The sequence below is a fragment of the Pseudorca crassidens genome, chromosome X (assembly GCF_039906515.1).
Source record: "Pseudorca crassidens isolate mPseCra1 chromosome X, mPseCra1.hap1, whole genome shotgun sequence".
In the NCBI taxonomy this organism is placed as follows: domain Eukaryota; kingdom Metazoa; phylum Chordata; class Mammalia; order Artiodactyla; family Delphinidae; genus Pseudorca; species Pseudorca crassidens.
In genome coordinates, this window is record NC_090317.1 from 73,308,370 (window position 1) to 73,333,425 (window position 25,056).

Sequence of the window (25,056 nt, forward strand, 5' to 3'; positions counted from 1 at the left end):
TCTTCTGTTTTTCTAGAAGAGATTATGTAACAGAGTTAATTCTTTCAGTGTTTGGTGGGATTCTTCAGTGAAAACATCTGGGCCAAAAGATTGCTGTTGGGGGAGCATTAAAATTACAAAATTGTTTTCCTTAATAGTTGTGGGGCTAATCGATTTCTCCATCGAACCTGAATGAGATCCTTGCTGGGTAGAATAATCTTGGTTGTTGGTTCTTCCCTTTCATCACTTTATATATGTCATGCCACTCCCTTCTTGCTTATAGAGTTTCTGCTGAGAAATCAGCTGTTAACCTTATGGGAGTTCCCTTGTACGTTATTTGTCGTTTTCTATACCCCCTTGGAGCCAAGCCTCCTTCCCCAGGTAGTCCCATTTCCCCACATTATGCACCCTGCCCCAGCAGATAAGCCCCTCCCCCATCAGAAACCCTTAACCTGCCTGTGCTTCAAAGCCAGCCAGGCCCTCTTCTCAGCCGGGCTCTCTTTGTCCGTTTATACGTGCCTCCCCAGCTACCTATGCCCCCTTCCCCGGCCAAGGCTAGCTCCCCAGCCTGGTTCCCTTCCCCTCCTAGGCAGGCTTCCCCTATACCCACCTAGACCCTCACCCCAGCGGAGTCACATTCCCAGCCAGTATCCTCTTTTGCAGCAACCCTACCCAGGCCCCTGCCCCAGCTTGTTACCCACCCACCCCCACCAGCCCGTGCCCAGGCTCCCTGATCCAACTTGGTTTTCCTTCCCCAGCCTATGTTCCCTTGCCCGGCCAGGCCCCTTTCCCCAGCCAGAGCCTCTTCCTCAGCCTATGCCTCCTTCTTTGGATTGGCCCCCTTTCTAAACCAGCCATCTTACCAGCCTGTGTCCAACTCTCCAGCCTCTAGCCACTTGTCTGGAAGTTTTCCCACCCTGGGCCACAGCCCAGCCTCTTTACCATCCTATGCTGCCAGCCTCCCCTCCCCAGGCAGGCCTCAACCCCAGCCTGTCTTATTCCCCATGCAGGACCCTTCTGCTCGCAGGTCCCTCACCCAGCCAGGGCCTGTTCCCCGACCTGAGACCCTGTTGACAGCCTCCTTAGCCAGGCTACCCTTCCCCGGGCAAAACCCCTTTGCAACCCTTTGTTCCCTTGCCCTCACGGGACCCCTTCTCCAGAAAAGGCCTCCTTCTGACAGCCAGGTGCTTGTGCCCAGCCTTTTCCCTTTTCAGCTGGACCACTTTTCCAAGGAGTTCCCCCTTCACTGGCCTTTCATAGCCAGTGCCTCCTTCCCTGGCCACGCAGCCTCCTCTCTCAGCTCTCCATCACCGGTAAAGTCTCCTCCCCAACCATGTGATGTTTCCCTGCCGGCACCCCTTCACACACACTTGCCCCCAGCTGGGAACTCTTTCCCAGCCAGACTCCTCCCCACAGCCAGGTTCTCTTCACCCAGGGACCTAACAGCCTCTCCCCCAGTCTAAGCTCATTTTCCCAGGCGGGCCTCCTTCCCAGTAAGGTACCTTTCCTCAACCGGTATACCTCTTCCTCAACCAAACCCCTTCCCTAGCTTATTCCCCCTCCTCAGCCAGACCTTCTCCCCATCCCTAGCCTGTGGCCCCAGCTAGGTCCCTTTCCTCAACCACGTGCCCTCCCTCAGCCAGGACACACGCCTTCGTTCCCAGGCAGGATCCCTGCCCTAGCAGGCCCTCTCCACCTGCTAATGCCCCTCTTCCAGCCAGGTCCATCAACCCACCTATTATCCCATGCCCAGCCTATGTCGGTCTCAGCATTCGTACGTCTCCCGCCACCAGGTTCCTTTCCTAGCCTGTGCCTCCCTCCCAGGCCCCATTCCCCTGCCAGAGCCCCTCCCCGGGCAGGCCACCTTTCCCTGCCAGGATATTTTCACCCCCCAATCTCCCCCAGCCCAGCCAGTCTCCCATCCTCAGCTTGTGCCACCCTATCAAGTCTGTGCTCCTTTTCCAAGACAGGCCCCTTCCCACATCTGGGCCCCTTCCCCAGCCTCACCCTCTTCCCCAGCTTAAGCCTACTTTCCCAGCCAGATCTCTTTCCCTGCTCAGGTGCCATTCCCCAGGCTTTTCCCCCTTGAACAGTCAAGGATTCCTTTCTCATCCTTTGCCTCCTAACTCAACTAAGCCTCTTTCCCTTGACCAGCCAAGTCCTCCTTCCATAGGCAGCCCTCACTCCATTATCCCCTTCCTAGCCTGGCCTCCTTCTTCACCCTGTGCCCCAGTCCACAAGGTGTCCTTACCTAGCCATCTCCCCTTCTTCTGCCTGTTCCCCTTTCCCCTGCCACGTCCCATTCATCCCCCTAGACTGACCCCTTCCCCAATTTTCACCCTTTTTCCCAGCCAGGCCCCCTTCTACAGATTATGCCTCCCTTCCTGGCCTATTCTTCCTTCCCCAGCCCGCATTCTCATCCCTATAAAAGGCTCTCTTCTCACAATGCATCCAAATACCTAGTTTTCTCAGGGACCTCCTCTTCTCAGCCAGCTGGCTATCTGAAAATGTATGTGATGCACACATTTACACAGTGAGCTATCTGGCAGGATTTCTATATTTGTATTTTGAAAACAGATTCCCCCCCCACCCCCTGCCTTCAAGAAAAAAAAAAACAGTGGCACTTCTTTCCCTCCTGCAACTAGCCCTGGACTGGCAAGTTTTTGAAAGTGAGAATTCTTTTTCATGCATAGCAATGAGAACATCCTTAACTGAAGCCATTTCATGATGTTTGCACTGAGTGAAACATCAAGTCAGGATAGCTTCAACTATCTTGTTACTCCCTAAATCCTTCCCTGGGAGATATTCCACTCCAGGCCACCATCAAGACTGCAGGCCCATTCCTCCTTCCAAAAGCCTCATCTGTCACTGTGTCCTCCCCCTTCACTCCTGCTCCCTAACCCTCCAGGATTCCTTTGCTGAAGTCGATCCTGGGATACAAACTCTATATGAACTAAGTCAGCTATACAAAAACGGAAAACCAGGTATTTTTTTAAACTGCTTTTATTCTTTAAACAAACTACTGTTCCCCTTTTCCCCTTTGTATATTTCATTTTAGAACATTTGGTGTGTACAAAGAATTTTTAAATGAATTTAAGTTATCTCACTGAAATATAGGATCTAAAGGTTAAATTTTTTAATTGTTTACTGCAAATCATTTCACTTTTACATTTTTTGGCAAATTCAAGATATCAACAAGTCTCAAATATCAACAAAAGTTTATCGCTCACTTTTTTTTTGCTTCATACCAGTTGCAGGTATAAGAAAATGAATCAACTACTTTAATACTTTTAAAAATCTCTCTTTAAATACTTTTTATCTCTAAGAATTAAGGAAAACGACTAAGTTCAGATCTTTCACATTCATACCAGTTGTAGATAGAACAAAGTGGACCAACTGCTTGAACAACGTTATACCCTTTTATGTCTGAGAATAAAGGAAACTTAGTAGTTGATGTCACCCCTCACAGCAAGTTAAACTACCTATCAGTTTGCCTCTTCTTAGTTCACATCAATTGCAGATATAATGAAATGAATCAACTACTTGAATAAAGTCATGTCCTTTCTTATATTTAATAAAGGAAATTAAATTGAGATCGTTCACATCTTAGAGCAAGCCTTATCTAGCCTATCAGTTTAGGTACATGTACTTTCTACATTTAACGCTTACATTTAACTTCTAAAGTTAACAAACATTATTTAGAATTCAGGAAACATCTAAACAACTGTAATTAATTTGCAACCATACAAGGTTTTATGAAAAAACAAAATAAAATACTAGGGCTTCCCTGGTGGCTCAGTGGTTAAGAATCCCGGGGACACAGGTTCGAGCCCTGGTCAGCGAAGACCCCACCCCACATGCCGCGGAGCAACTAAGCCTGTGAGCCACAGCTACTCAGCCTGCGCTCTGGAGCCTGCAAGCCACAACTACTAAGCCCACACACCATAACTACTGAAACCCGCGCGCCTAGAGCCCCCACACTGCAAGGAAGACCCAGTGCAGCCAAAAAAAAAAAAAAAGAAAAAAACTAGAGGAGGTCTTGTTTGTAACTTGAGACGTCTCCTGAGTAGCCCTGTTGAAGTGGAAAGCAAAACCCCCAAACAGCCCACGATACATTTTTTTCCCCAAAGAACTAAGCAAAAGGCATTCCCAAATCATTTCATTCACATCAACTCCAACTTTAAGTAATGAATACATTCACGGGGCAACCGGAAGATTCTGAGCTAAACTGATTTTTTTCCCCAAGTGAAGAACGCATCAAACCAAGTTGCCATTTTTTGAACCCCAAAGTTACTTGCAACGTGACCAGTTCTCATGGGTGCGGGTGCAGAGACCCTTCAGGGCAAGAAAGGTGAGAACTTGGCAAACTCACTCCGCTAGGGTAGGACGGTACAGATCTCTTCCTGGTCACCGGCCTCCGGTCCCCCTACCCCGTGAAAGAAGCAACCCAGGGACGATCGAGGAGGATAGAAGAGCGAGGGAGGAAGAAGGGGGGGCGGGGGAGGAGAGAGGGGTGAGCTCTAAGTAAAATGAATAAACAAAACCTTGAGAAAACCGAAGGAAAAAAGCGGAGCCTGCTGAGGAGACGCGGCGGCGGCAGATTCGGCTCCAACGGCGGCCGTCACGGCGATGGCGGCAGCGGGCCTAGATGAGACGCCGGGCCACGCTCCCGCCGGAGCCGGTGTCGAGTGGCTTCACCGAGTTGTAGTGCTCCGCGCTGCTGTAGGAGTACTGCTTGCAGACCAGGGTGAGCGGCTTCTTGGTGTACTCCTCTCCGATGACGACGGCGGGCGAGTTGGCCTGGATCACCTCGATGGGGGTCTGCAGGACGTGCGACAGGGCCCTCAGCTCGAGCTGGCTTCCACACGACGCGCTGAACACGATGTCGTCGCAGTAGCTCAAGAAGTCGTCGCGGCTGCAGGCGTCGCCGGTTTCGGGGTTGCTGAAGAAGGGCAGGAAGTCGTCGACATGCTGCCGCATGTACTCGGCGGTGCGCCTCCGCAGGCTCCCCACGGTCACGGAGAACACCAGCTGGTCTTGGATGGCGCGGTACATGCAGTGGTCGTCGGCCGGGATATCCTTCACCTCCAGATGCTTGGCCCGCAGGATGGCGCCGAGCTTCATTTCCTCGTCATGGCGCAAGCTGGCCAGATGCTCCCTCTCAGCCTTGTCCATCCAATCCTGGCTTTCTCTATTGAAGGCCTCCTTTCTTTTGTGCTTTCTCTGTGCCCTCCAGAGGTGAGGAGGCTTGTTCTCGAGATCCAGCTTGGCCAGATCTTCAGTGACAGAATCGAGGCTGCTGTTATCAGGGAAACTCTCCTGGAACTTCTCCAGCTCCTGCTGGTGCTTCTGCTCCATCTCGGCCTCGAGGCGAGCCACATCGAGGAGCAACTGCTTTCTTCTCTGCTTGTCGCTCTTGGGGATCGAGCTCTTCATGCCCTGAATGTGGGCCTGCAGCTCTGTCTTCTCGCGGCTGTGGCGTCGTAACATCCGCTGATGCTCACTCTGTGAATCTCCCATGATGTTTAAGGGCGGGCGAGAATCGAAGTTTGGTGGCTGAAGTACCGCTACACTTCACGTGAACAGTCTGACCACCGAACTGCCTAGAGCTCCTCAGCCTCCCCTGGCGGCTGTACTCTGTTCCCCTCACCCGCCGTTGCCCTCACTCTATTAACGGACCTCTCTGCCATTGGCCGCTGTCTCTCCGCGGCTACGCCTCCTAAACACTCCTGGCACTAGGATTGGCTGTTGGGAGACCCTACCTATGCTCCCATTAGACCGCGTGGCAATACGTGCTTCCGGTTTCAGCGGGGTTCCTGTCCCGGTTGTAAAATCCCACCTTTGTGCGTTATGTGCAGCAACTGAGCTGGTGGAGGTTTTCGTGGACTCTGAACTGCGTACTTCACTTCCTAGCCTGAACACAATGCAGACACTGGTCCTGCTTGAGAATCACATGACAAATACTGTTACACCAGCTGAATGTGCTCTGACACTGGACTTGTCATTGTTCCCAGTGTTCAGGAGGTAATGTGGCTCTCTCCAGTTCTTTAGCTGCCTTGACTGATGAACCCTTAATTTTTTGTGTGTGTGTGTGGTACGCGGGCCCCTCACTGTCGTGGCCTCCCCCGTTGCGGAGCACAGGCTCCGGACGCGCAGGCTCAGTGGCAATGGCCCACGGGCGCAGCCGCTCCGCGGCACGTGGGATCTTCCCGGACCGGGGCACGAACCCGTGTCCCCTGCATCGGCAGGCGGACTCTCAACCACTGTGCTACCAGGGAAGCCCTGAACCCTTAATTTTGCGTATCAGAACAAAGATATTTCCTTATGTTCCTGGGAACACAGAATCCTTTCAGTTTAGGCCTCAAATCCACCCTGTCCCATCTCAGTGTGAGAAAGCAACAACCTGAAAGTTCACTACAGCTGAGCAGACTTTGTCTCGTGCCAACAGAATGCACCTACCCTAAACTCCCCTTCTCCTGGGTTCCCAGCTTCCAAAATGGGCTCCCATGAAGCACGACAGTTGACCTTCATCAAGCCACTTCCTTCTGATTATTTTGAATCTCTAAAAGTTCTAAAAAATAAAATAAAATAAAGTAAAATAAAATCCCTAAGCTCTTTCAAACATGCTCTCATCCTGCCCCACTCTGCTCATCTGTATCTTGAACTCCCAAACGGGAAGGCCCTTGAGACAACCTCCTCCTTGTTACAAAGGAGGAAAGTGGACATTTGTCCAAGTTTTTACATATATCAAAACTTCAGTCGTTTTTATTGCTAAGTAGTATTCCATGATATGGATGTACTGTAGTTCATTTAACCATTCACCTGTTGAAGGACCTCTGGGTTATTTCCAGTTTGGGGTTGTTACAATCCCTGCTATAAACACCCATATACAGGTTTTTTGTGTGAGCACAGGGCTTCATTTCTCTGGGAAAAAATGCCCAGGAGTGCAATTTCTGGGTCATATTATAAGTGTATGTTTAGTTTTTTAAGAAGCTATTTTCCAGAGTGATTGTACCATTGTGCATTCTCACCAGCAGTGTATGCGGAATCCAGTTTCTCTGCATCCTCACCAGCATTTGGTGTTGTCATAATTTTTTTATTTTTAGTCATTCTGATAGATGTGTAGTGACATCTCACTGTGGTTTTAATTTGTGTTTCCCTGGTGGCTAATCATGTTCATCTTTTCATGTGCCCATTTGCCATCTGTGCTGTATCCTCTTGGGTAAAATCTTTACGTCATTTGCCCATTTTATAACTGGACTGTTTTTTACCACTGAGTTTTGAGACTTCTTTCTATATTCTAGATACTTGTTCTTTGTTGGATATGTGCTTTGCAAGTATTTTCTCCCACATTGTAACTTGTCTTTTCATCTCTTGGTGTCTCTCAGAGCAAAAGTTTTAAATTTCGATGAAGTCCAATTTATCCATTTTTTCCTCTCTAAGTCACGGTTTTGGTGTCAAGAACTCTTTGTCTAACTCTAGATACCAAAGAATTTGTCCTTTTTTTTTTTTAACTAAAAGTTTTATAGTTTTGCGTTTTAAGTTGAAACCTGTGATCTGTTTTGTGTTTATTTTCATGTAAAGTTTGAGGCTTAAGCCAAGGTTCATTCTTTTGCCTGTGGTGGTCCAATTCCTCCAGCATCATTTGCTGGAAATGCTATGCTTCCTCCATTGAATTGGTTTCGCATCTTTGTCAAAAATCAGTTAGGCATATTTGTGTATGTCTATTTCTGGATTCTCTATTCTTTTCCATTGATCAATGTGTCTATCCCTCCTCCAACACCATAGTCTTGATTACTATGGAATAAATCTTGAATATAGGTAGACCCTTTCCTTCAATTTTATTCTTTTTTCAAAATTGTTTTAGCTATTCTAATTCTTTGTCTTTCCACATAAATTTTAGAATAATCTTGTCTATATCTACAAACAAATCTTTCTGGGATTTTCATAGGAATTGTGTTAGAGCCATATATTAATTTGAGGAGAATTGACATCTTTACTACGTTGAGTTTTCCAATCCATGAACACCTGGGTATGTATCTCCATTTATTTAAATTTTCATTGATTTTTTTCATGAATGTTTTATAATTTTCAGCATATATGTCCTGCACATATTTTGTTAGATTTACATTTAAGCATTTCATTCTCTGAGTGATTGTAAATGGTATTGTGTTTTTAATTTTGGTGTTCACATGTGCATTGCTAGCATACAGAAATACAGTTGACTTTTGTATGTTCATCTTGTATTCTGTGACCTTGTTCAACTGACTTACTATTTCTAGGTGTTTTATATTTTATTTCTTTTTGGTAGATTCGTTGGAATTTTCTATGTAGAGAATCATGTTGCCTGTGAATAGGGACAGTTTTATTTCATATTTCCAGTCTGTATCCTTTCATTTCCCTTTTTTGCCTTATTGCACTGATTATAACTTCTAGCACTATATTGAATAAGAGTGGTGAGGGCGGGCAGGCTCGCTTTGTTCTGGGTCTTGGGGGAAAGCATTTCATCTTTCAACATTAAGTATGAATTAGCTGCAGGGTTTTTTTGGGTTTTCTTGGTAGATGATCTTTATCAAGTTGAGGAAATTCCCCTCTCTATTTTTCTGAGACTTTTTTTTTTGTAATATGAATGGGTATTGAATTTTGTCAAATATGTTTTTCTGTATCAATTGAATTGTTTGTGTGATTTTTCTTCTTTAGCTTATTAATATGGTGGATTACGTTGATGTACTGTCAAGTATTGAACCAGTCTTGCATCCCTGAAGTTAACCCCATTTGGTCATGGTTTACAATTCTTTATATACGTCGCTCAATTCTATTTGCTAAGGTTTTATTAGGGATTTAAAAATCTACCTTCATGAGAGATATTTGCCTGTAGGTTTCTCTTTCAGTACTGTTTTGTTTGGTTTTGATATTAGAGTAATACTAGCTTCATAAAATGAATTTGGAAGTCTTCCTTCCTCTTCTGTTTTTCTAGAAGAGATTATGTAACAGAGTTAATTCTTTCAGTGTTTGGTGGGATTCTTCAGTGAAAACATCTGGGCCAAAAGATTGCTGTTGGGGGAGCATTAAAATTACAAAATTGTTTTCCTTAATAGTTGTGGGGCTAATCGATTTCTCCATCGAACCTGAATGAGATCCTTGCTGGGTAGAATAATCTTGGTTGTTGGTTCTTCCCTTTCATCACTTTATATATGTCATGCCACTCCCTTCTTGCTTATAGAGTTTCTGCTGAGAAATCAGCTGTTAACCTTATGGGAGTTCCCTTGTACGTTATTTGTCGTTTTCTATACCCCCTTGGAGCCAAGCCTCCTTCCCCAGGTAGTCCCATTTCCCCACATTATGCACCCTGCCCCAGCAGATAAGCCCCTCCCCCATCAGAAACCCTTAACCTGCCTGTGCTTCAAAGCCAGCCAGGCCCTCTTCTCAGCCGGGCTCTCTTTGTCCGTTTATACGTGCCTCCCCAGCTACCTATGCCCCCTTCCCCGGCCAAGGCTAGCTCCCCAGCCTGGTTCCCTTCCCCTCCTAGGCAGGCTTCCCCTATACCCACCTAGACCCTCACCCCAGCGGAGTCACATTCCCAGCCAGTATCCTCTTTTGCAGCAACCCTACCCAGGCCCCTGCCCCAGCTTGTTACCCACCCACCCCCACCAGCCCGTGCCCAGGCTCCCTGATCCAACTTGGTTTTCCTTCCCCAGCCTATGTTCCCTTGCCCGGCCAGGCCCCTTTCCCCAGCCAGAGCCTCTTCCTCAGCCTATGCCTCCTTCTTTGGATTGGCCCCCTTTCTAAACCAGCCATCTTACCAGCCTGTGTCCAACTCTCCAGCCTCTAGCCACTTGTCTGGAAGTTTTCCCACCCTGGGCCACAGCCCAGCCTCTTTACCATCCTATGCTGCCAGCCTCCCCTCCCCAGGCAGGCCTCAACCCCAGCCTGTCTTATTCCCCATGCAGGACCCTTCTGCTCGCAGGTCCCTCACCCAGCCAGGGCCTGTTCCCCGACCTGAGACCCTGTTGACAGCCTCCTTAGCCAGGCTACCCTTCCCCGGGCAAAACCCCTTTGCAACCCTTTGTTCCCTTGCCCTCACGGGACCCCTTCTCCAGAAAAGGCCTCCTTCTGACAGCCAGGTGCTTGTGCCCAGCCTTTTCCCTTTTCAGCTGGACCACTTTTCCAAGGAGTTCCCCCTTCACTGGCCTTTCATAGCCAGTGCCTCCTTCCCTGGCCACGCAGCCTCCTCTCTCAGCTCTCCATCACCGGTAAAGTCTCCTCCCCAACCATGTGATGTTTCCCTGCCGGCACCCCTTCACACACACTTGCCCCCAGCTGGGAACTCTTTCCCAGCCAGACTCCTCCCCACAGCCAGGTTCTCTTCACCCAGGGACCTAACAGCCTCTCCCCCAGTCTAAGCTCATTTTCCCAGGCGGGCCTCCTTCCCAGTAAGGTACCTTTCCTCAACCGGTATACCTCTTCCTCAACCAAACCCCTTCCCTAGCTTATTCCCCCTCCTCAGCCAGACCTTCTCCCCATCCCTAGCCTGTGGCCCCAGCTAGGTCCCTTTCCTCAACCACGTGCCCTCCCTCAGCCAGGACACACGCCTTCATTCCCAGGCAGGATCCCTGCCCTAGCAGGCCCTCTCCACCTGCTAATGCCCCTCTTCCAGCCAGGTCCATCAACCCACCTATTATCCCATGCCCAGCCTATGTCGGTCTCAGCATTCGTACGTCTCCCGCCACCAGGTTCCTTTCCTAGCCTGTGCCTCCCTCCCAGGCCCCATTCCCCTGCCAGAGCCCCTCCCCGGGCAGGCCACCTTTCCCTGCCAGGATATTTTCACCCCCCAATCTCCCCCAGCCCAGCCAGTCTCCCATCCTCAGCTTGTGCCACCCTATCAAGTCTGTGCTCCTTTTCCAAGACAGGCCCCTTCCCACATCTGGGCCCCTTCCCCAGCCTCACCCTCTTCCCCAGCTTAAGCCTACTTTCCCAGCCAGATCTCTTTCCCTGCTCAGGTGCCATTCCCCAGGCTTTTCCCCCTTGAACAGTCAAGGATTCCTTTCTCATCCTTTGCCTCCTAACTCAACTAAGCCTCTTTCCCTTGACCAGCCAAGTCCTCCTTCCATAGGCAGCCCTCTCTCCATTATCTCCTTCCTAGCCTGGCCTCCTTCTTCACCCTGTGCCCCAGTCCACAAGGTGTCCTTACCTAGCCATCTCCCCTTCTTCTGCCTGTTCCCCTTTCCCCTGCCACGTCCCATTCATCCCCCTAGACTGACCCCTTCCCCAATTTTCACCCTTTTTCCCAGCCAGGCCCCCTTCTACAGATTATGCCTCCCTTCCTGGCCTATTCTTCCTTCCCCAGCCCGCATTCTCATCCCTATAAAAGGCTCTCTTCTCACAATGCATCCAAATACCTAGTTTTCTCAGGGACCTCCTCTTCTCAGCCAGCTGGCTATCTGAAAATGTATGTGATGCACACATTTACACAGTGAGCTATCTGGCAGGATTTCTATATTTGTATTTTGAAAACAGATTCCCCCCCCACCCCCTGCCTTCAAGAAAAAAAAAAACAGTGGCACTTCTTTCCCTCCTGCAACTAGCCCTGGACTGGCAAGTTTTTGAAAGTGAGAATTCTTTTTCATGCATAGCAATGAGAACATCCTTAACTGAAGCCATTTCATGATGTTTGCACTGAGTGAAACATCAAGTCAGGATAGCTTCAACTATCTTGTTACTCCCTAAATCCTTCCCTGGGAGATATTCCACTCCAGGCCACCATCAAGACTGCAGGCCCATTCCTCCTTCCAAAAGCCTCATCTGTCACTGTGTCCTCCCCCTTCACTCCTGCTCCCTAACCCTCCAGGATTCCTTTGCTGAAGTCGATCCTGGGATACAAACTCTATATGAACTAAGTCAGCTATACAAAAACGGAAAACCAGGTATTTTTTTAAACTGCTTTTATTCTTTAAACAAACTACTGTTCCCCTTTTCCCCTTTGTATATTTCATTTTAGAACATTTGGTGTGTACAAAGAATTTTTAAATGAATTTAAGTTATCTCACTGAAATATAGGATCTAAAGGTTAAATTTTTTAATTGTTTACTGCAAATCATTTCACTTTTACATTTTTTGGCAAATTCAAGATATCAACAAGTCTCAAATATCAACAAAAGTTTATCGCTCACTTTTTTTTTGCTTCATACCAGTTGCAGGTATAAGAAAATGAATCAACTACTTTAATACTTTTAAAAATCTCTCTTTAAATACTTTTTATCTCTAAGAATTAAGGAAAACGACTAAGTTCAGATCTTTCACATTCATACCAGTTGTAGATAGAACAAAGTGGACCAACTGCTTGAACAACGTTATACCCTTTTATGTCTGAGAATAAAGGAAACTTAGTAGTTGATGTCACCCCTCACAGCAAGTTAAACTACCTATCAGTTTGCCTCTTCTTAGTTCACATCAATTGCAGATATAATGAAATGAATCAACTACTTGAATAAAGTCATGTCCTTTCTTATATTTAATAAAGGAAATTAAATTGAGATCGTTCACATCTTAGAGCAAGCCTTATCTAGCCTATCAGTTTAGGTACATGTACTTTCTACATTTAACGCTTACATTTAACTTCTAAAGTTAACAAACATTATTTAGAATTCAGGAAACATCTAAACAACTGTAATTAATTTGCAACCATACAAGGTTTTATGAAAAAACAAAATAAAATACTAGGGCTTCCCTGGTGGCTCAGTGGTTAAGAATCCCGGGGACACAGGTTCGAGCCCTGGTCAGCGAAGACCCCACCCCACATGCCGCGGAGCAACTAAGCCTGTGAGCCACAGCTACTCAGCCTGCGCTCTGGAGCCTGCAAGCCACAACTACTAAGCCCACACACCATAACTACTGAAACCCGCGCGCCTAGAGCCCCCACACTGCAAGGAAGACCCAGTGCAGCCAAAAAAAAAAAAAAAGAAAAAAACTAGAGGAGGTCTTGTTTGTAACTTGAGACGTCTCCTGAGTAGCCCTGTTGAAGTGGAAAGCAAAACCCCCAAACAGCCCACGATACATTTTTTTCCCCAAAGAACTAAGCAAAAGGCATTCCCAAATCATTTCATTCACATCAACTCCAACTTTAAGTAATGAATACATTCACGGGGCAACCGGAAGATTCTGAGCTAAACTGATTTTTTTCCCCAAGTGAAGAACGCATCAAACCAAGTTGCCATTTTTTGAACCCCAAAGTTACTTGCAACGTGACCAGTTCTCATGGGTGCGGGTGCAGAGACCCTTCAGGGCAAGAAAGGTGAGAACTTGGCAAACTCACTCCGCTAGGGTAGGACGGTACAGATCTCTTCCTGGTCACCGGCCTCCGGTCCCCCCACCCCGTGAAAGAAGCAACCCAGGGACGATCGAGGAGGATAGAAGAGCGAGGGAGGAAGAAGGGGGGGCGGGGGAGGAGAGAGGGGTGAGCTCTAAGTAAAATGAATAAACAAAACCTTGAGAAAACCGAAGGAAAAAAGCGGAGCCTGCTGAGGAGACGCGGCGGCGGCAGATTCGGCTCCAACGGCGGCCGTCACGGCGATGGCGGCAGCGGGCCTAGATGAGACGCCGGGCCACGCTCCCGCCGGAGCCGGTGTCGAGTGGCTTCACCGAGTTGTAGTGCTCCGCGCTGCTGTAGGAGTACTGCTTGCAGACCAGGGTGAGCGGCTTCTTGGTGTACTCCTCTCCGATGACGACGGCGGGCGAGTTGGCCTGGATCACCTCGATGGGGGTCTGCAGGACGTGCGACAGGGCCCTCAGCTCGAGCTGGCTTCCACACGACGCGCTGAACACGATGTCGTCGCAGTAGCTCAAGAAGTCGTCGCGGCTGCAGGCGTCGCCGGTTTCGGGGTTGCTGAAGAAGGGCAGGAAGTCGTCGACATGCTGCCGCATGTACTCGGCGGTGCGCCTCCGCAGGCTCCCCACGGTCACGGAGAACACCAGCTGGTCTTGGATGGCGCGGTACATGCAGTGGTCGTCGGCCGGGATATCCTTCACCTCCAGATGCTTGGCCCGCAGGATGGCGCCGAGCTTCATTTCCTCGTCATGGCGCAAGCTGGCCAGATGCTCCCTCTCAGCCTTGTCCATCCAATCCTGGCTTTCTCTATTGAAGGCCTCCTTTCTTTTGTGCTTTCTCTGTGCCCTCCAGAGGTGAGGAGGCTTGTTCTCGAGATCCAGCTTGGCCAGATCTTCAGTGACAGAATCGAGGCTGCTGTTATCAGGGAAACTCTCCTGGAACTTCTCCAGCTCCTGCTGGTGCTTCTGCTCCATCTCGGCCTCGAGGCGAGCCACATCGAGGAGCAACTGCTTTCTTCTCTGCTTGTCGCTCTTGGGGATCGAGCTCTTCATGCCCTGAATGTGGGCCTGCAGCTCTGTCTTCTCGCGGCTGTGGCGTCGTAACATCCGCTGATGCTCACTCTGTGAATCTCCCATGATGTTTAAGGGCGGGCGAGAATCGAAGTTTGGTGGCTGAAGTACCGCTACACTTCACGTGAACAGTCTGACCACCGAACTGCCTAGAGCTCCTCAGCCTCCCCTGGCGGCTGTACTCTGTTCCCCTCACCCGCCGTTGCCCTCACTCTATTAACGGACCTCTCTGCCATTGGCCGCTGTCTCTCCGCGGCTACGCCTCCTAAACACTCCTGGCACTAGGATTGGCTGTTGGGAGACCCTACCTATGCTCCCATTAGACCGCGTGGCAATACGTGCTTCCGGTTTCAGCGGGGTTCCTGTCCCGGTTGTAAAATCCCACCTTTGTGCGTTATGTGCAGCAACTGAGCTGGTGGAGGTTTTCGTGGACTCTGAACTGCGTACTTCACTTCCTAGCCTGAACACAATGCAGACACTGGTCCTGCTTGAGAATCACATGACAAATACTGTTACACCAGCTGAATGTGCTCTGACACTGGACTTGTCATTGTTCCCAGTGTTCAGGAGGTAATGTGGCTCTCTCCAGTTCTTTAGCTGCCTTGACTGATGAACCCTTAATTTTGTGTGTGTGTGTGTGGTATGCGGGCCCCTCACTGTCGTGGCCTCCCCCGTTGCGGAGCACAGGCTCCGGACGCGCAGGCTCAGTGGCAATGGCCCACGGGCGCAGCCGCTCCGCGGCACGTGGGATCTTCCCGGACCGGGGCACGAACCCGTGTCCCCTGCATCGGCAGGCGGACTCTCAACCACTGTGCTACCAGGGAAGCCCTGAACCCTTAATTTTGCGTATCAGAACAAAGATATTTCCTTATGTTCCTGGGAACACAGAATCCTTTCAGTTTAGGCCTCAAATCCACCCTGTCCCATCTCAGTGTGAGAAAGCAACAACCTGAAAGTTCACTACAGCTGAGCAGACTTTGTCTCGTGCCAACAGAATGCACCTACCCTAAACTCCCCTTCTCCTGGGTTCCCAGCTTCCAAAATGGGCTCCCATGAAGCACGACAGTTGACCTTCATCAAGCCACTTCCTTCTGATTATTTTGAATCTCTAAAAGTTCTAAAAAATAAAATAAAATAAAGTAAAATAAAATCCCTAAGCTCTTTCAAACATGCTCTCATCCTGCCCCACTCTGCTCATCTGTATCTTGAACTCCCAAACGGGAAGGCTCTTGAGACAACCTCCTCCTTGTTACAAAGGAGGAAAGTGGACATTTGTCCAAGTTTTTACATATATCAAAACTTCAGTCGTTTTTATTGCTAAGTAGTATTCCATGATATGGATGTACTGTAGTTCATTTAACCATTCACCTGTTGAAGGACCTCTGGGTTATTTCCAGTTTGGGGTTGTTACAATCCCTGCTATAAACACCCATATACAGGTTTTTTGTGTGAGCACAGGGCTTCATTTCTCTGGGAAAAAATGCCCAGGAGTGCAATTTCTGGGTCATATTATAAGTGTATGTTTAGTTTTTTAAGAAGCTATTTTCCAGAGTGATTGTACCATTGTGCATTCTCACCAGCAGTGTATGCGGAATCCAGTTTCTCTGCATCCTCACCAGCATTTGGTGTTGTCATAATTTTTTTATTTTTAGTCATTCTGATAGATGTGTAGTGACATCTCACTGTGGTTTTAATTTGTGTTTCCCTAGTGGCTAATCATGTTCATCTTTTCATGTGCCCATTTGCCATCTGTGCTGTATCCTCTTGGGTAAAATCTTTACGTCATTTGCCCATTTTATAACTGGACTGTTTTTTACCACTGAGTTTTGAGACTTCTTTCTATATTCTAGATACTTGTTCTTTGTTGGATATGTGCTTTGCAAGTATTTTCTCCCACATTGTAACTTGTCTTTTCATCTCTTGGTGTCTCTCAGAGCAAAAGTTTTAAATTTCGATGAAGTCCAATTTATCCATTTTTTCCTCTCTAAGTCATGGTTTTGGTGTCAAGAACTCTTTGTCTAACTCTAGATACCAAAGAATTTGTCCTTTTTTTTTTTTAACTAAAAGTTTTATAGTTTTGCGTTTTAAGTTGAAACCTGTGATCTGTTTTGTGTTTATTTTCATGTAAAGTTTGAGGCTTAAGCCAAGGTTCATTCTTTTGCCTGTGGTGGTCCAATTCCTCCAGCATCATTTGCTGGAAATGCTATGCTTCCTCCATTGAATTGGTTTCGCATCTTTGTCAAAAATCAGTTAGGCATATTTGTGTATGTCTATTTCTGGATTCTCTATTCTTTTCCATTGATCAATGTGTCTATCCCTCCTCCAACACCATAGTCTTGATTACTATGGAATAAATCTTGAATATAGGTAGACCCTTTCCTTCAATTTTATTCTTTTTTCAAAATTGTTTTAGCTATTCTAATTCTTTGTCTTTCCACATAAATTTTAGAATAATCTTGTCTATATCTACAAACAAATCTTTCTGGGATTTTCATAGGAATTGTGTTAGAGCCATATATTAATTTGAGGAGAATTGACATCTTTACTACGTTGAGTTTTCCAATCCATGAACACCTGGGTATGTATCTCCATTTATTTAAATTTTCATTGATTTTTTTCATGAATGTTTTATAATTTTCAGCATATATGTCCTGCACATATTTTGTTAGATTTACATTTAAGCATTTCATTCTCTGAGTGATTGTAAATGGTATTGTGTTTTTAATTTTGGTGTTCACATGTGCATTGCTAGCATACAGAAATACAGTTGACTTTTGTATGTTCATCTTGTATTCTGTGACCTTGTTCAACTGACTTACTATTTCTAGGTGTTTTATATTTTATTTCTTTTTGGTAGATTCGTTGGAATTTTCTATGTAGAGAATCATGTTGCCTGTGAATAGGGACAGTTTTATTTCATATTTCCAGTCTGTATCCTTTCATTTCCCTTTTTTGCCTTATTGCACTGATTATAACTTCTAGCACTATATTGAATAAGAGTGGTGAGGGCGGGCAGGCTCGCTTTGTTCTGGGTCTTGGGGGAAAGCATTTCATCTTTCAACATTAAGTATGAATTAGCTGCAGGGTTTTTTTGGGTTTTCTTGGTAGATGATCTTTATCAAGTTGAGGAAATTCCCCTCTCTATTTTTCTGAGACTTTTTTTTTTGTAATATGAATGGGTATTGAATTTTGTCAAATATGTTTTTCTGTATCAATTGAATTGTTTGTGTGATTTTTCTTCTTTAGCTTATTAATATGGTGGATTACGTTGATGTACTGTCAAGTATTGAACCAGTCTTGCATCCCTGAAGTTAACCCCATTTGGTCATGGTTTACAATTCTTTATATACGTCGCTCAATTCTATTTGCTAAGGTTTTATTAGGGATTTAAAAATCTACCTTCATGAGAGATATTTGCCTGTAGGTTTCTCTTTCAGTACTGTTTTGTTTGGTTTTGATATTAGAGTAATACTAGCTTCATAAAATGAATTTGGAAGTCTTCCTTCCTCTTCTGTTTTTCTAGAAGAGATTATGTAACAGAGTTAATTCTTTCAGTGTTTGGTGGGATTCTTCAGTGAAAACATCTGGGCCAAAAGATTGCTGTTGGGGGAGCATTAAAATTACAAAATTGTTTTCCTTAATAGTTGTGGGGCTAATCGATTTCTCCATCGAACCTGAATGAGATCCTTGCTGGGTAGAATAATCTTGGTTGTTGGTTCTTCCCTTTCATCACTTTATATATGTCATGCCACTCCCTTCTTGCTTATAGAGTTTCTGCTGAGAAATCAGCTGTTAACCTTATGGGAGTTCCCTTGTACGTTATTTGTCGTTTTCTATACCCCCTTGGAGCCAAGCCTCCTTCCCCAGGTAGTCCCATTTCCCCACATTACACACCCTGCCCCAGCAGATAAGCCCCTCCCCCATCAGAAACCCTTAACCTGCCTGTGCTTCGAAGCCAGCCAGGCCCTCTTCTCAGCCGGGCTCTCTTTGTCGGTTTATATGTGCCTCCCCAGCTACCTATGCCCCCTTCCCCGGCCAAGGCTAGCTCCCCAGCCTGGTTCCCTTCCCCTCCTAGGCAGGCTTCCCCTATACCCACCTAGACCCTCACCCCAGCGGAGTCACATTCCCAGCCAGTATCCTCTTTTGCAGCAACCCTACCCAGGCCCCTGCCCCAGCTTGTTACCCACCCACCCCCACCAGCCCGTGCCCAGGCTCCCTGATCCAACTTGGTTTTCCTTCCCCAGCCTATGTCCCCTTGCCCGGCCAGGCCCCTTTCCCCAGCCAGAGCCTCTTCCTCAGCCTATGCCTCCTTCTTTGGATTGGCCCCCTTTCTAAACCAGCCATCTTACCAGCCTGTGTCCAACTCTCCAGCCTCTAGCCACTTGTCTGGAAGTTTTCCCACCCTGGGCCACAGCCCAGCCTCTTTACCATCCTATGCTGCCAGCCTCCCCTCCCCAGGCAGGCCTCAACCCCAGCCTGTCTTATTCCCCATGCAGGACCCTTCTGCTCGCAGGTCCCTCACCCAGCCAGGGCCTGTTCCCCGACCTGAGACCCTGTTGACAGCCTCCTTAGCCAGGCTACCCTTCCCCGGGCAAAACCCCTTTGCAACCCTTTGTTCCCTTGCCCTCACGGGACCCCTTCTCCAGAAAAGGCCTCCTTCTGACAGCCAGGTGCTTGTGCCCAGCCTTTTCCCTTTTCAGCTGGACCACTTTTCCAAGGAGTTCCCCCTTCACTGGCCTTTCATAGCCAGTGCCTCCTTCCCTGGCCACGCAGCCTCCTCTCTCAGCTCTCCATCACCGGTAAAGTCTCCTCCCCAACCATGTGATGTTTCCCTGCCAGCACCCCTTCACACACACTTGCCCCCAGCTGGGAACTCTTTCCCAGCCAGACTCCTCCCCACAGCCAGGTTCTCTTCACCCAGGGACCTAACAGCCTCTCCCCCAGTCTAAGCTCATTTTCCCAGGCGGGCCTCCTTCCCAGTAAGGTACCTTTCCTCAACCGGTATACCTCTTCCTCAACCAAACCCCTTCCCTAGCTTATTCCCCCTCCTCAGCCAGACCTTCTCCCCATCCCTAGCCTGTGGCCCCAGCTAGGTCCCTTTCCTCAACCACGTGCCCTCCCTCAGCCAGGACACACGCCTTCGTTCCCAGGCAGGATCCCTGCCCTAGCAGGCCCTCTCCACCTGCTAATGCCCCTCTTCCAGCCAGGTCCATCAACCCACCTCTTATCCCATGCCCAGCCTATGTCGGTCTCAGCATTTGTACGTCTCCCGCCACCAGGTTCCTTTCCTAGCCTGTGCCTCCCTCCCAGGCCCCATTCCCCTGCCAGAGCCCCTCCCCGGGCAGGCCACCTTTCCCTGCCAGGATATTTTCACCCCCCAATCTCCCCCAGCCCAGCCAGTCTCCCATCCTCAGCTTGTGCCACCCTATCAAGTCTGTGCTCCTTTTCCAAGACAGGCCCCTTCCCACATCTGGGCCCCTTCCCCAGCCTCACCCTCTTCCCCAGCTTAAGCCTACTTTCCCAGCCAGATCTCTTTCCCTGCTCAGGTGCCATTCCCCAGGCTTTTCCCCCTTGAACAGTCAAGGATTCCTTTCTCATCCTTTGCCTCCTAACTCAACTAAGCCTCTTTCCCTTGACCAGCCAAGTCCTCCTTCCATAGGCAGCCCTCACTCCATTATCCCCTTCCTAGCCTGGCCTCCTTCTTCACCCTGTGCCCCAGTCCACAAGGTGTCCTTACCTAGCCATCTCCCCTTCTTCTGCCTGTTCCCCTTTCCCCTGCCACGTCCCATTCATCCCCCTAGACTGACCCCTTCCCCAGTTTTCACCCTTTTTCCCAGCCAGGCCCCCTTCTACAGATTATGCCTCCCTTCCTGGCCTATTCTTCCTTCCCCAGCCAGCATTCTCGTCCCTATAAAAGGCTCTCTTCTCACAATGCATCCAAATACCTAGTTTTCTCAGGGACCTCCTCTTCTCAGCCAGCTGGCTATCTGAAAATGTATGTGATGCACACATTTACACAGTGAGCTATCTGGCAGGATTTCTATATTTGTATTTTGAAAACAGATTCCCCCCCCACCCCCTGCCTTCAAGAAAAAAAAAAAACAGTGGCACTTCTTTCCCTCCTGCAACTAGCCCTGGACTGGCAAGTTTTTGAAAGTGAGAATTCTTTTTCATGCATAGCAATGAGAACATCCTTAACTGAAGCCATTTCATGATGTTTTCACTGAGTGAAACATCAAGTCAGGATAGCTTCAACTATCTTGTTACTCCCTAAATCCTTCCCTGGGAGATATTCCACTCCAGGCCACCATCAAGACTGCAGGCCCATTCCTCCTTCCAAAAGCCTCATCTGTCACTGTGTCCTCCCCCTTCACTCCTGCTCCCTAACCCTCCAGGATTCCTTTGCTGAAGTCGATCCTGGGATACAAACTCTATATGAACTAAGTCAGCTATACAAAAACGGAAAACCAGGTATTTTTTTAAACTGCTTTTATTCTTTAAACAAACTACTGTTCCCCTTTTCCCCTTTGTATATTTCATTTTAGAACATTTGGTGTGTACAAAGAATTTTTAAATGAATTTAAGTTATCTCACTGAAATATAGGATCTAAAGTTTAAATTTTTTAATTGTTTACTGCAAATCATTTCACTTTTACATTTTTTGGCAAATTCAAGATATCAACAAGTCTCAAATATCAACAAAAGTTTATCGCTCACTTTTTTTTTGCTTCATACCAGTTGCAGATATAAGAAAATGAATCAACTACTTTAATACTTTTAAAAATCTCTCTTTAAATACTTTTTATCTCTAAGAATTAAGGAAAACGACTAAGTTCAGATCTTTCACATTCATACCAGTTGTAGATAGAACAAAGTGGACCAACTGCTTGAACAACGTTATACCTTTTTATGTCTGAGAATAAAGGAAACTTAGTAGTTGATGTCACCCCTCACAGCAAGTTAAACTACCTATCAGTTTGCCTCTTCTTAGTTCACATCAATTGCAGATATAATGAAATGAATCAACTACTTGAATAAAGTCATGTCCTTTCTTATATTTAATAAAGGAAATTAAATTGAGATCGTTCACATCTTAGAGCAAGCCTTATCTAGCCTATCAGTTTAGGTAAATGTACTTTCTACATTTAACGCTTACATTTAACTTCTAAAGTTAACAAACATTATTTAGAATTCAGGAAACATCTAAACAACTGTAATTAATTTGCAACCATACAAGGTTTTATGAAAAAACAAAATAAAATACTAGGGCTTCCCTGGTGGCTCAGTGGTTAAGAATCCCGGGGACACAGGTTCGAGCCCTGGTCAGCGAAGACCCCACCCCACATGCCGCGGAGCAACTAAGCCTGTGAGCCACAGCTACTCAGCCTGCGCTCTGGAGCCTGCAAGCCACAACTACTAAGCCCACACACCATAACTACTGAAACCCGCGCGCCTAGAGCCCCCACACTGCAAGGAAGACCCAGTGCAGCCAAAAAAAAAAAAAAAGAAAAAAACTAGAGGAGGTCTTGTTTGTAACTTGAGACGTCTCCTGAGTAGCCCTGTTGAAGTGGAAAGCAAAACCCCCAAACAGCCCACGATACATTTTTTTCCCCAAAGAACTAAGCAAAAGGCATTCCCAAATCATTTCATTCACATCAACTCCAACTTTAAGTAATGAATACATTCACGGGGCAACCGGAAGATTCTGAGCTAAACTGATTTTTTTCCCCAAGTGAAGAACGCATCAAACCAAGTTGCCATTTTTTGAACCCCAAAGTTACTTGCAACGTGACCAGTTCTCATGGGTGCGGGTGCAGAGACCCTTCAGGGCAAGAAAGGTGAGAACTTGGCAAACTCACTCCGCTAGGGTAGGACGGTACAGATCTCTTCCTGGTCACCGGCCTCCGGTCCCCCCACCCCGTGAAAGAAGCAACCCAGGGACGATCGAGGAGGATAGAAGAGCGAGGGAGGAAGAAGGGGGGGCGGGGGAGGAGAGAGGGGTGAGCTCTAAGTAAAATGAATAAACAAAACCTTGAGAAAACCGAAGGAAAAAAGCGGAGCCTGCTGAGGAGACGCGGCGGCGGCAGATTCGGCTCCAACGGCGGCCGTCACGGCGATGGCGGCAGCGGGCCTAGATGAGACGCCGGGCCACGCTCCCGCCGGAGCCGGTGTCGAGTGGCTTCACCGAGTTGTAGTGCTCCGCGCTGCTGTAGGAGTACTGCTTGCAGACCAGGGTGAGCGGCTTCTTGGTGTACTCCTCTCCGATGACGACGGCGGGCGAGTTGGCCTGGATCACCTCGATGGGGGTCTGCAGGACGTGCGACAGGGCCCTCAGCTCGAGCTGGCTTCCACACGACGCGCTGAACACGATGTCGTCGCAGTAGCTCAAGAAGTCGTCGCGGCTGCAGGCGTCGCCGGTTTCGGGGTTGCTGAAGAAGGGCAGGAAGTCGTCGACATGCTGCCGCATGTACTCGGCGGTGCGCCTCCGCAGGCTCCCCACGGTCACGGAGAACACCAGCTGGTCTTGGATGGCGCGGTACATGCAGTGGTCGTCGGCCGGGATATCCTTCACCTCCAGATGCTTGGCCCGCAGGATGGCGCCGAGCTTCATTTCCTCGTCATGGCGCAAGCTGGCCAGATGCTCCCTCTCAGCCTTGTCCATCCAATCCTGGCTTTCTCTATTGAAGGCCTCCTTTCTTTTGTGCTTTCTCTGTGCCCTCCAGAGGTGAGGAGGCTTGTTCTCGAGATCCAGCTTGGCCAGATCTTCAGTGACAGAATCGAGGCTGCTGTTATCAGGGAAACTCTCCTGGAACTTCTCCAGCTCCTGCTGGTGCTTCTGCTCCATCTCGGCCTCGAGGCGAGCCACATCGAGGAGCAACTGCTTTCTTCTCTGCTTGTCGCTCTTGGGGATCGAGCTCTTCATGCCCTGAATGTGGGCCTGCAGCTCTGTCTTCTCGCGGCTGTGGCGTCGTAACATCCGCTGATGCTCACTCTGTGAATCTCCCATGATGTTTAAGGGCGGGCGAGAATCGAAGTTTGGTGGCTGAAGTACCGCTACACTTCACGTGAACAGTCTGACCACCGAACTGCCTAGAGCTCCTCAGCCTCCCCTGGCGGCTGTACTCTGTTCCCCTCACCCGCCGTTGCCCTCACTCTATTAACGGACCTCTCTGCCATTGGCCGCTGTCTCTCCGCGGCTACGCCTCCTAAACACTCCTGGCACTAGGATGGCTGTTGGGAGACCCTACCTATGCTCCCATTAGACCACGTGGCAATACGTGCTTCCGGTTTCAGCGGGGTTCCTGTCCCGGTTGTAAAATCCCACCTTTGTGCGTTATGTGCAGCAACTGAGCTGGTGGAGGTTTTCGTGGACTCTGAACTGCGTACTTCACTTCCTAGCCTGAACACAATGCAGACACTGGTCCTGCTTGAGAATCACATGACAAATACTGTTACACCAGCTGAATGTGCTCTGACACTGGACTTGTCATTGTTCCCAGTGTTCAGGAGGTAATGTGGCTCTCTCCAGTTCTTTAGCTGCCTTGACTGATGAACCCTTAATTTTGTGTGTGTGTGTGTGTGGTACGCGGGCCCCTCACTGTCGTGGCCTCCCCCGTTGCGGAGCACAGGCTCCGGACGCGCAGGCTCAGTGGCAATGGCCCACGGGCGCAGCCGCTCCGCGGCACGTGGGATCTTCCCGGACCGGGGCACGAACCCGTGTCCCCTGCATCGGCAGGCGGACTCTCAACCACTGTGCCACCAGGGAAGCCCTGAACCCTTAATTTTGTGTATCAGAACAAAGATATTTCCTTATGTTCCTGGGAACACAGAATCCTTTCAGTTTAGGCCTCAAATCCACCCTGTCCCATCTCAGTGTGAGAAAGCAACAACCTGAAAGTTCACTACAGCTGAGCAGACTTTGTCTCGTGCCAACAGAATGCACCTACCCTAAACTCCCCTTCTCCTGGGTTCCCAGCTTCCAAAATGGGCTCCCATGAAGCACGACAGTTGACCTTCATCAAGCCACTTCCTTCTGATTATTTTGAATCTCTAAAAGTTCTAAAAAATAAAATAAAATAAAGTAAAATAAAATCCCTAAGCTCTTTCAAACATGCTCTCATCCTGCCCCACTCTGCTCATCTGTATCTTGAACTCCCAAACGGGAAGGCTCTTGAGACAACCTCCTCCTTGTTACAAAGGAGGAAAGTGGACATTTGTCCAAGTTTTTACATATATCAAAACTTCAGTCGTTTTTATTGCTAAGTAGTATTCCATGATATGGATGTACTGTAGTTCATTTAACCATTCACCTGTTGAAGGACCTCTGGGTTATTTCCAGTTTGGGGTTGTTACAATCCCTGCTATAAACACCCATATACAGGTTTTTTGTGTGAGCACAGGGCTTCATTTCTCTGGGAAAAAATGCCCAGGAGTGCAATTTCTGGGTCATATTATAAGTGTATGTTTAGTTTTTTAAGAAGCTATTTTCCAGAGTGATTGTACCATTGTGCATTCTCACCAGCAGTGTATGCGGAATCCAGTTTCTCTGCATCCTCACCAGCATTTGGTGTTGTCATAATTTTTTTATTTTTAGTCATTCTGATAGATGTGTAGTGACATCTCACTGTGGTTTTAATTTGTGTTTCCCTGGTGGCTAATCATGTTCATCTTTTCATGTGCCCA

The 25,056-nt window shown here is 48.0% G+C and overlaps 3 protein-coding genes across 3 annotated transcripts; all 3 read right to left on the reverse strand.

The window, feature by feature from the left end:
- Positions 1-4,623: 4,623 nt before the first annotated feature.
- LOC137217567 (OTU domain-containing protein 6A-like) lies at positions 4,624-5,499 on the reverse strand. The gene has a single exon (XM_067724581.1). It carries the CDS (start codon positions 5,497-5,499, stop codon positions 4,624-4,626), a length of 876 nt encoding a protein of 291 aa, XP_067580682.1.
- Positions 5,500-13,563: 8,064 nt separating this feature from the next.
- LOC137217566 (OTU domain-containing protein 6A-like) lies at positions 13,564-14,439 on the reverse strand. Its single transcript, XM_067724580.1, has one exon. It carries the CDS (start codon positions 14,437-14,439, stop codon positions 13,564-13,566), a length of 876 nt encoding a protein of 291 aa, XP_067580681.1.
- Positions 14,440-22,504: 8,065 nt separating this feature from the next.
- LOC137217565 (OTU domain-containing protein 6A-like) lies at positions 22,505-23,380 on the reverse strand. Its single transcript, XM_067724578.1, has one exon. It carries the CDS (start codon positions 23,378-23,380, stop codon positions 22,505-22,507), a length of 876 nt encoding a protein of 291 aa, XP_067580679.1.
- Between the last annotated feature and the right edge of the window lie 1,676 nt (positions 23,381-25,056).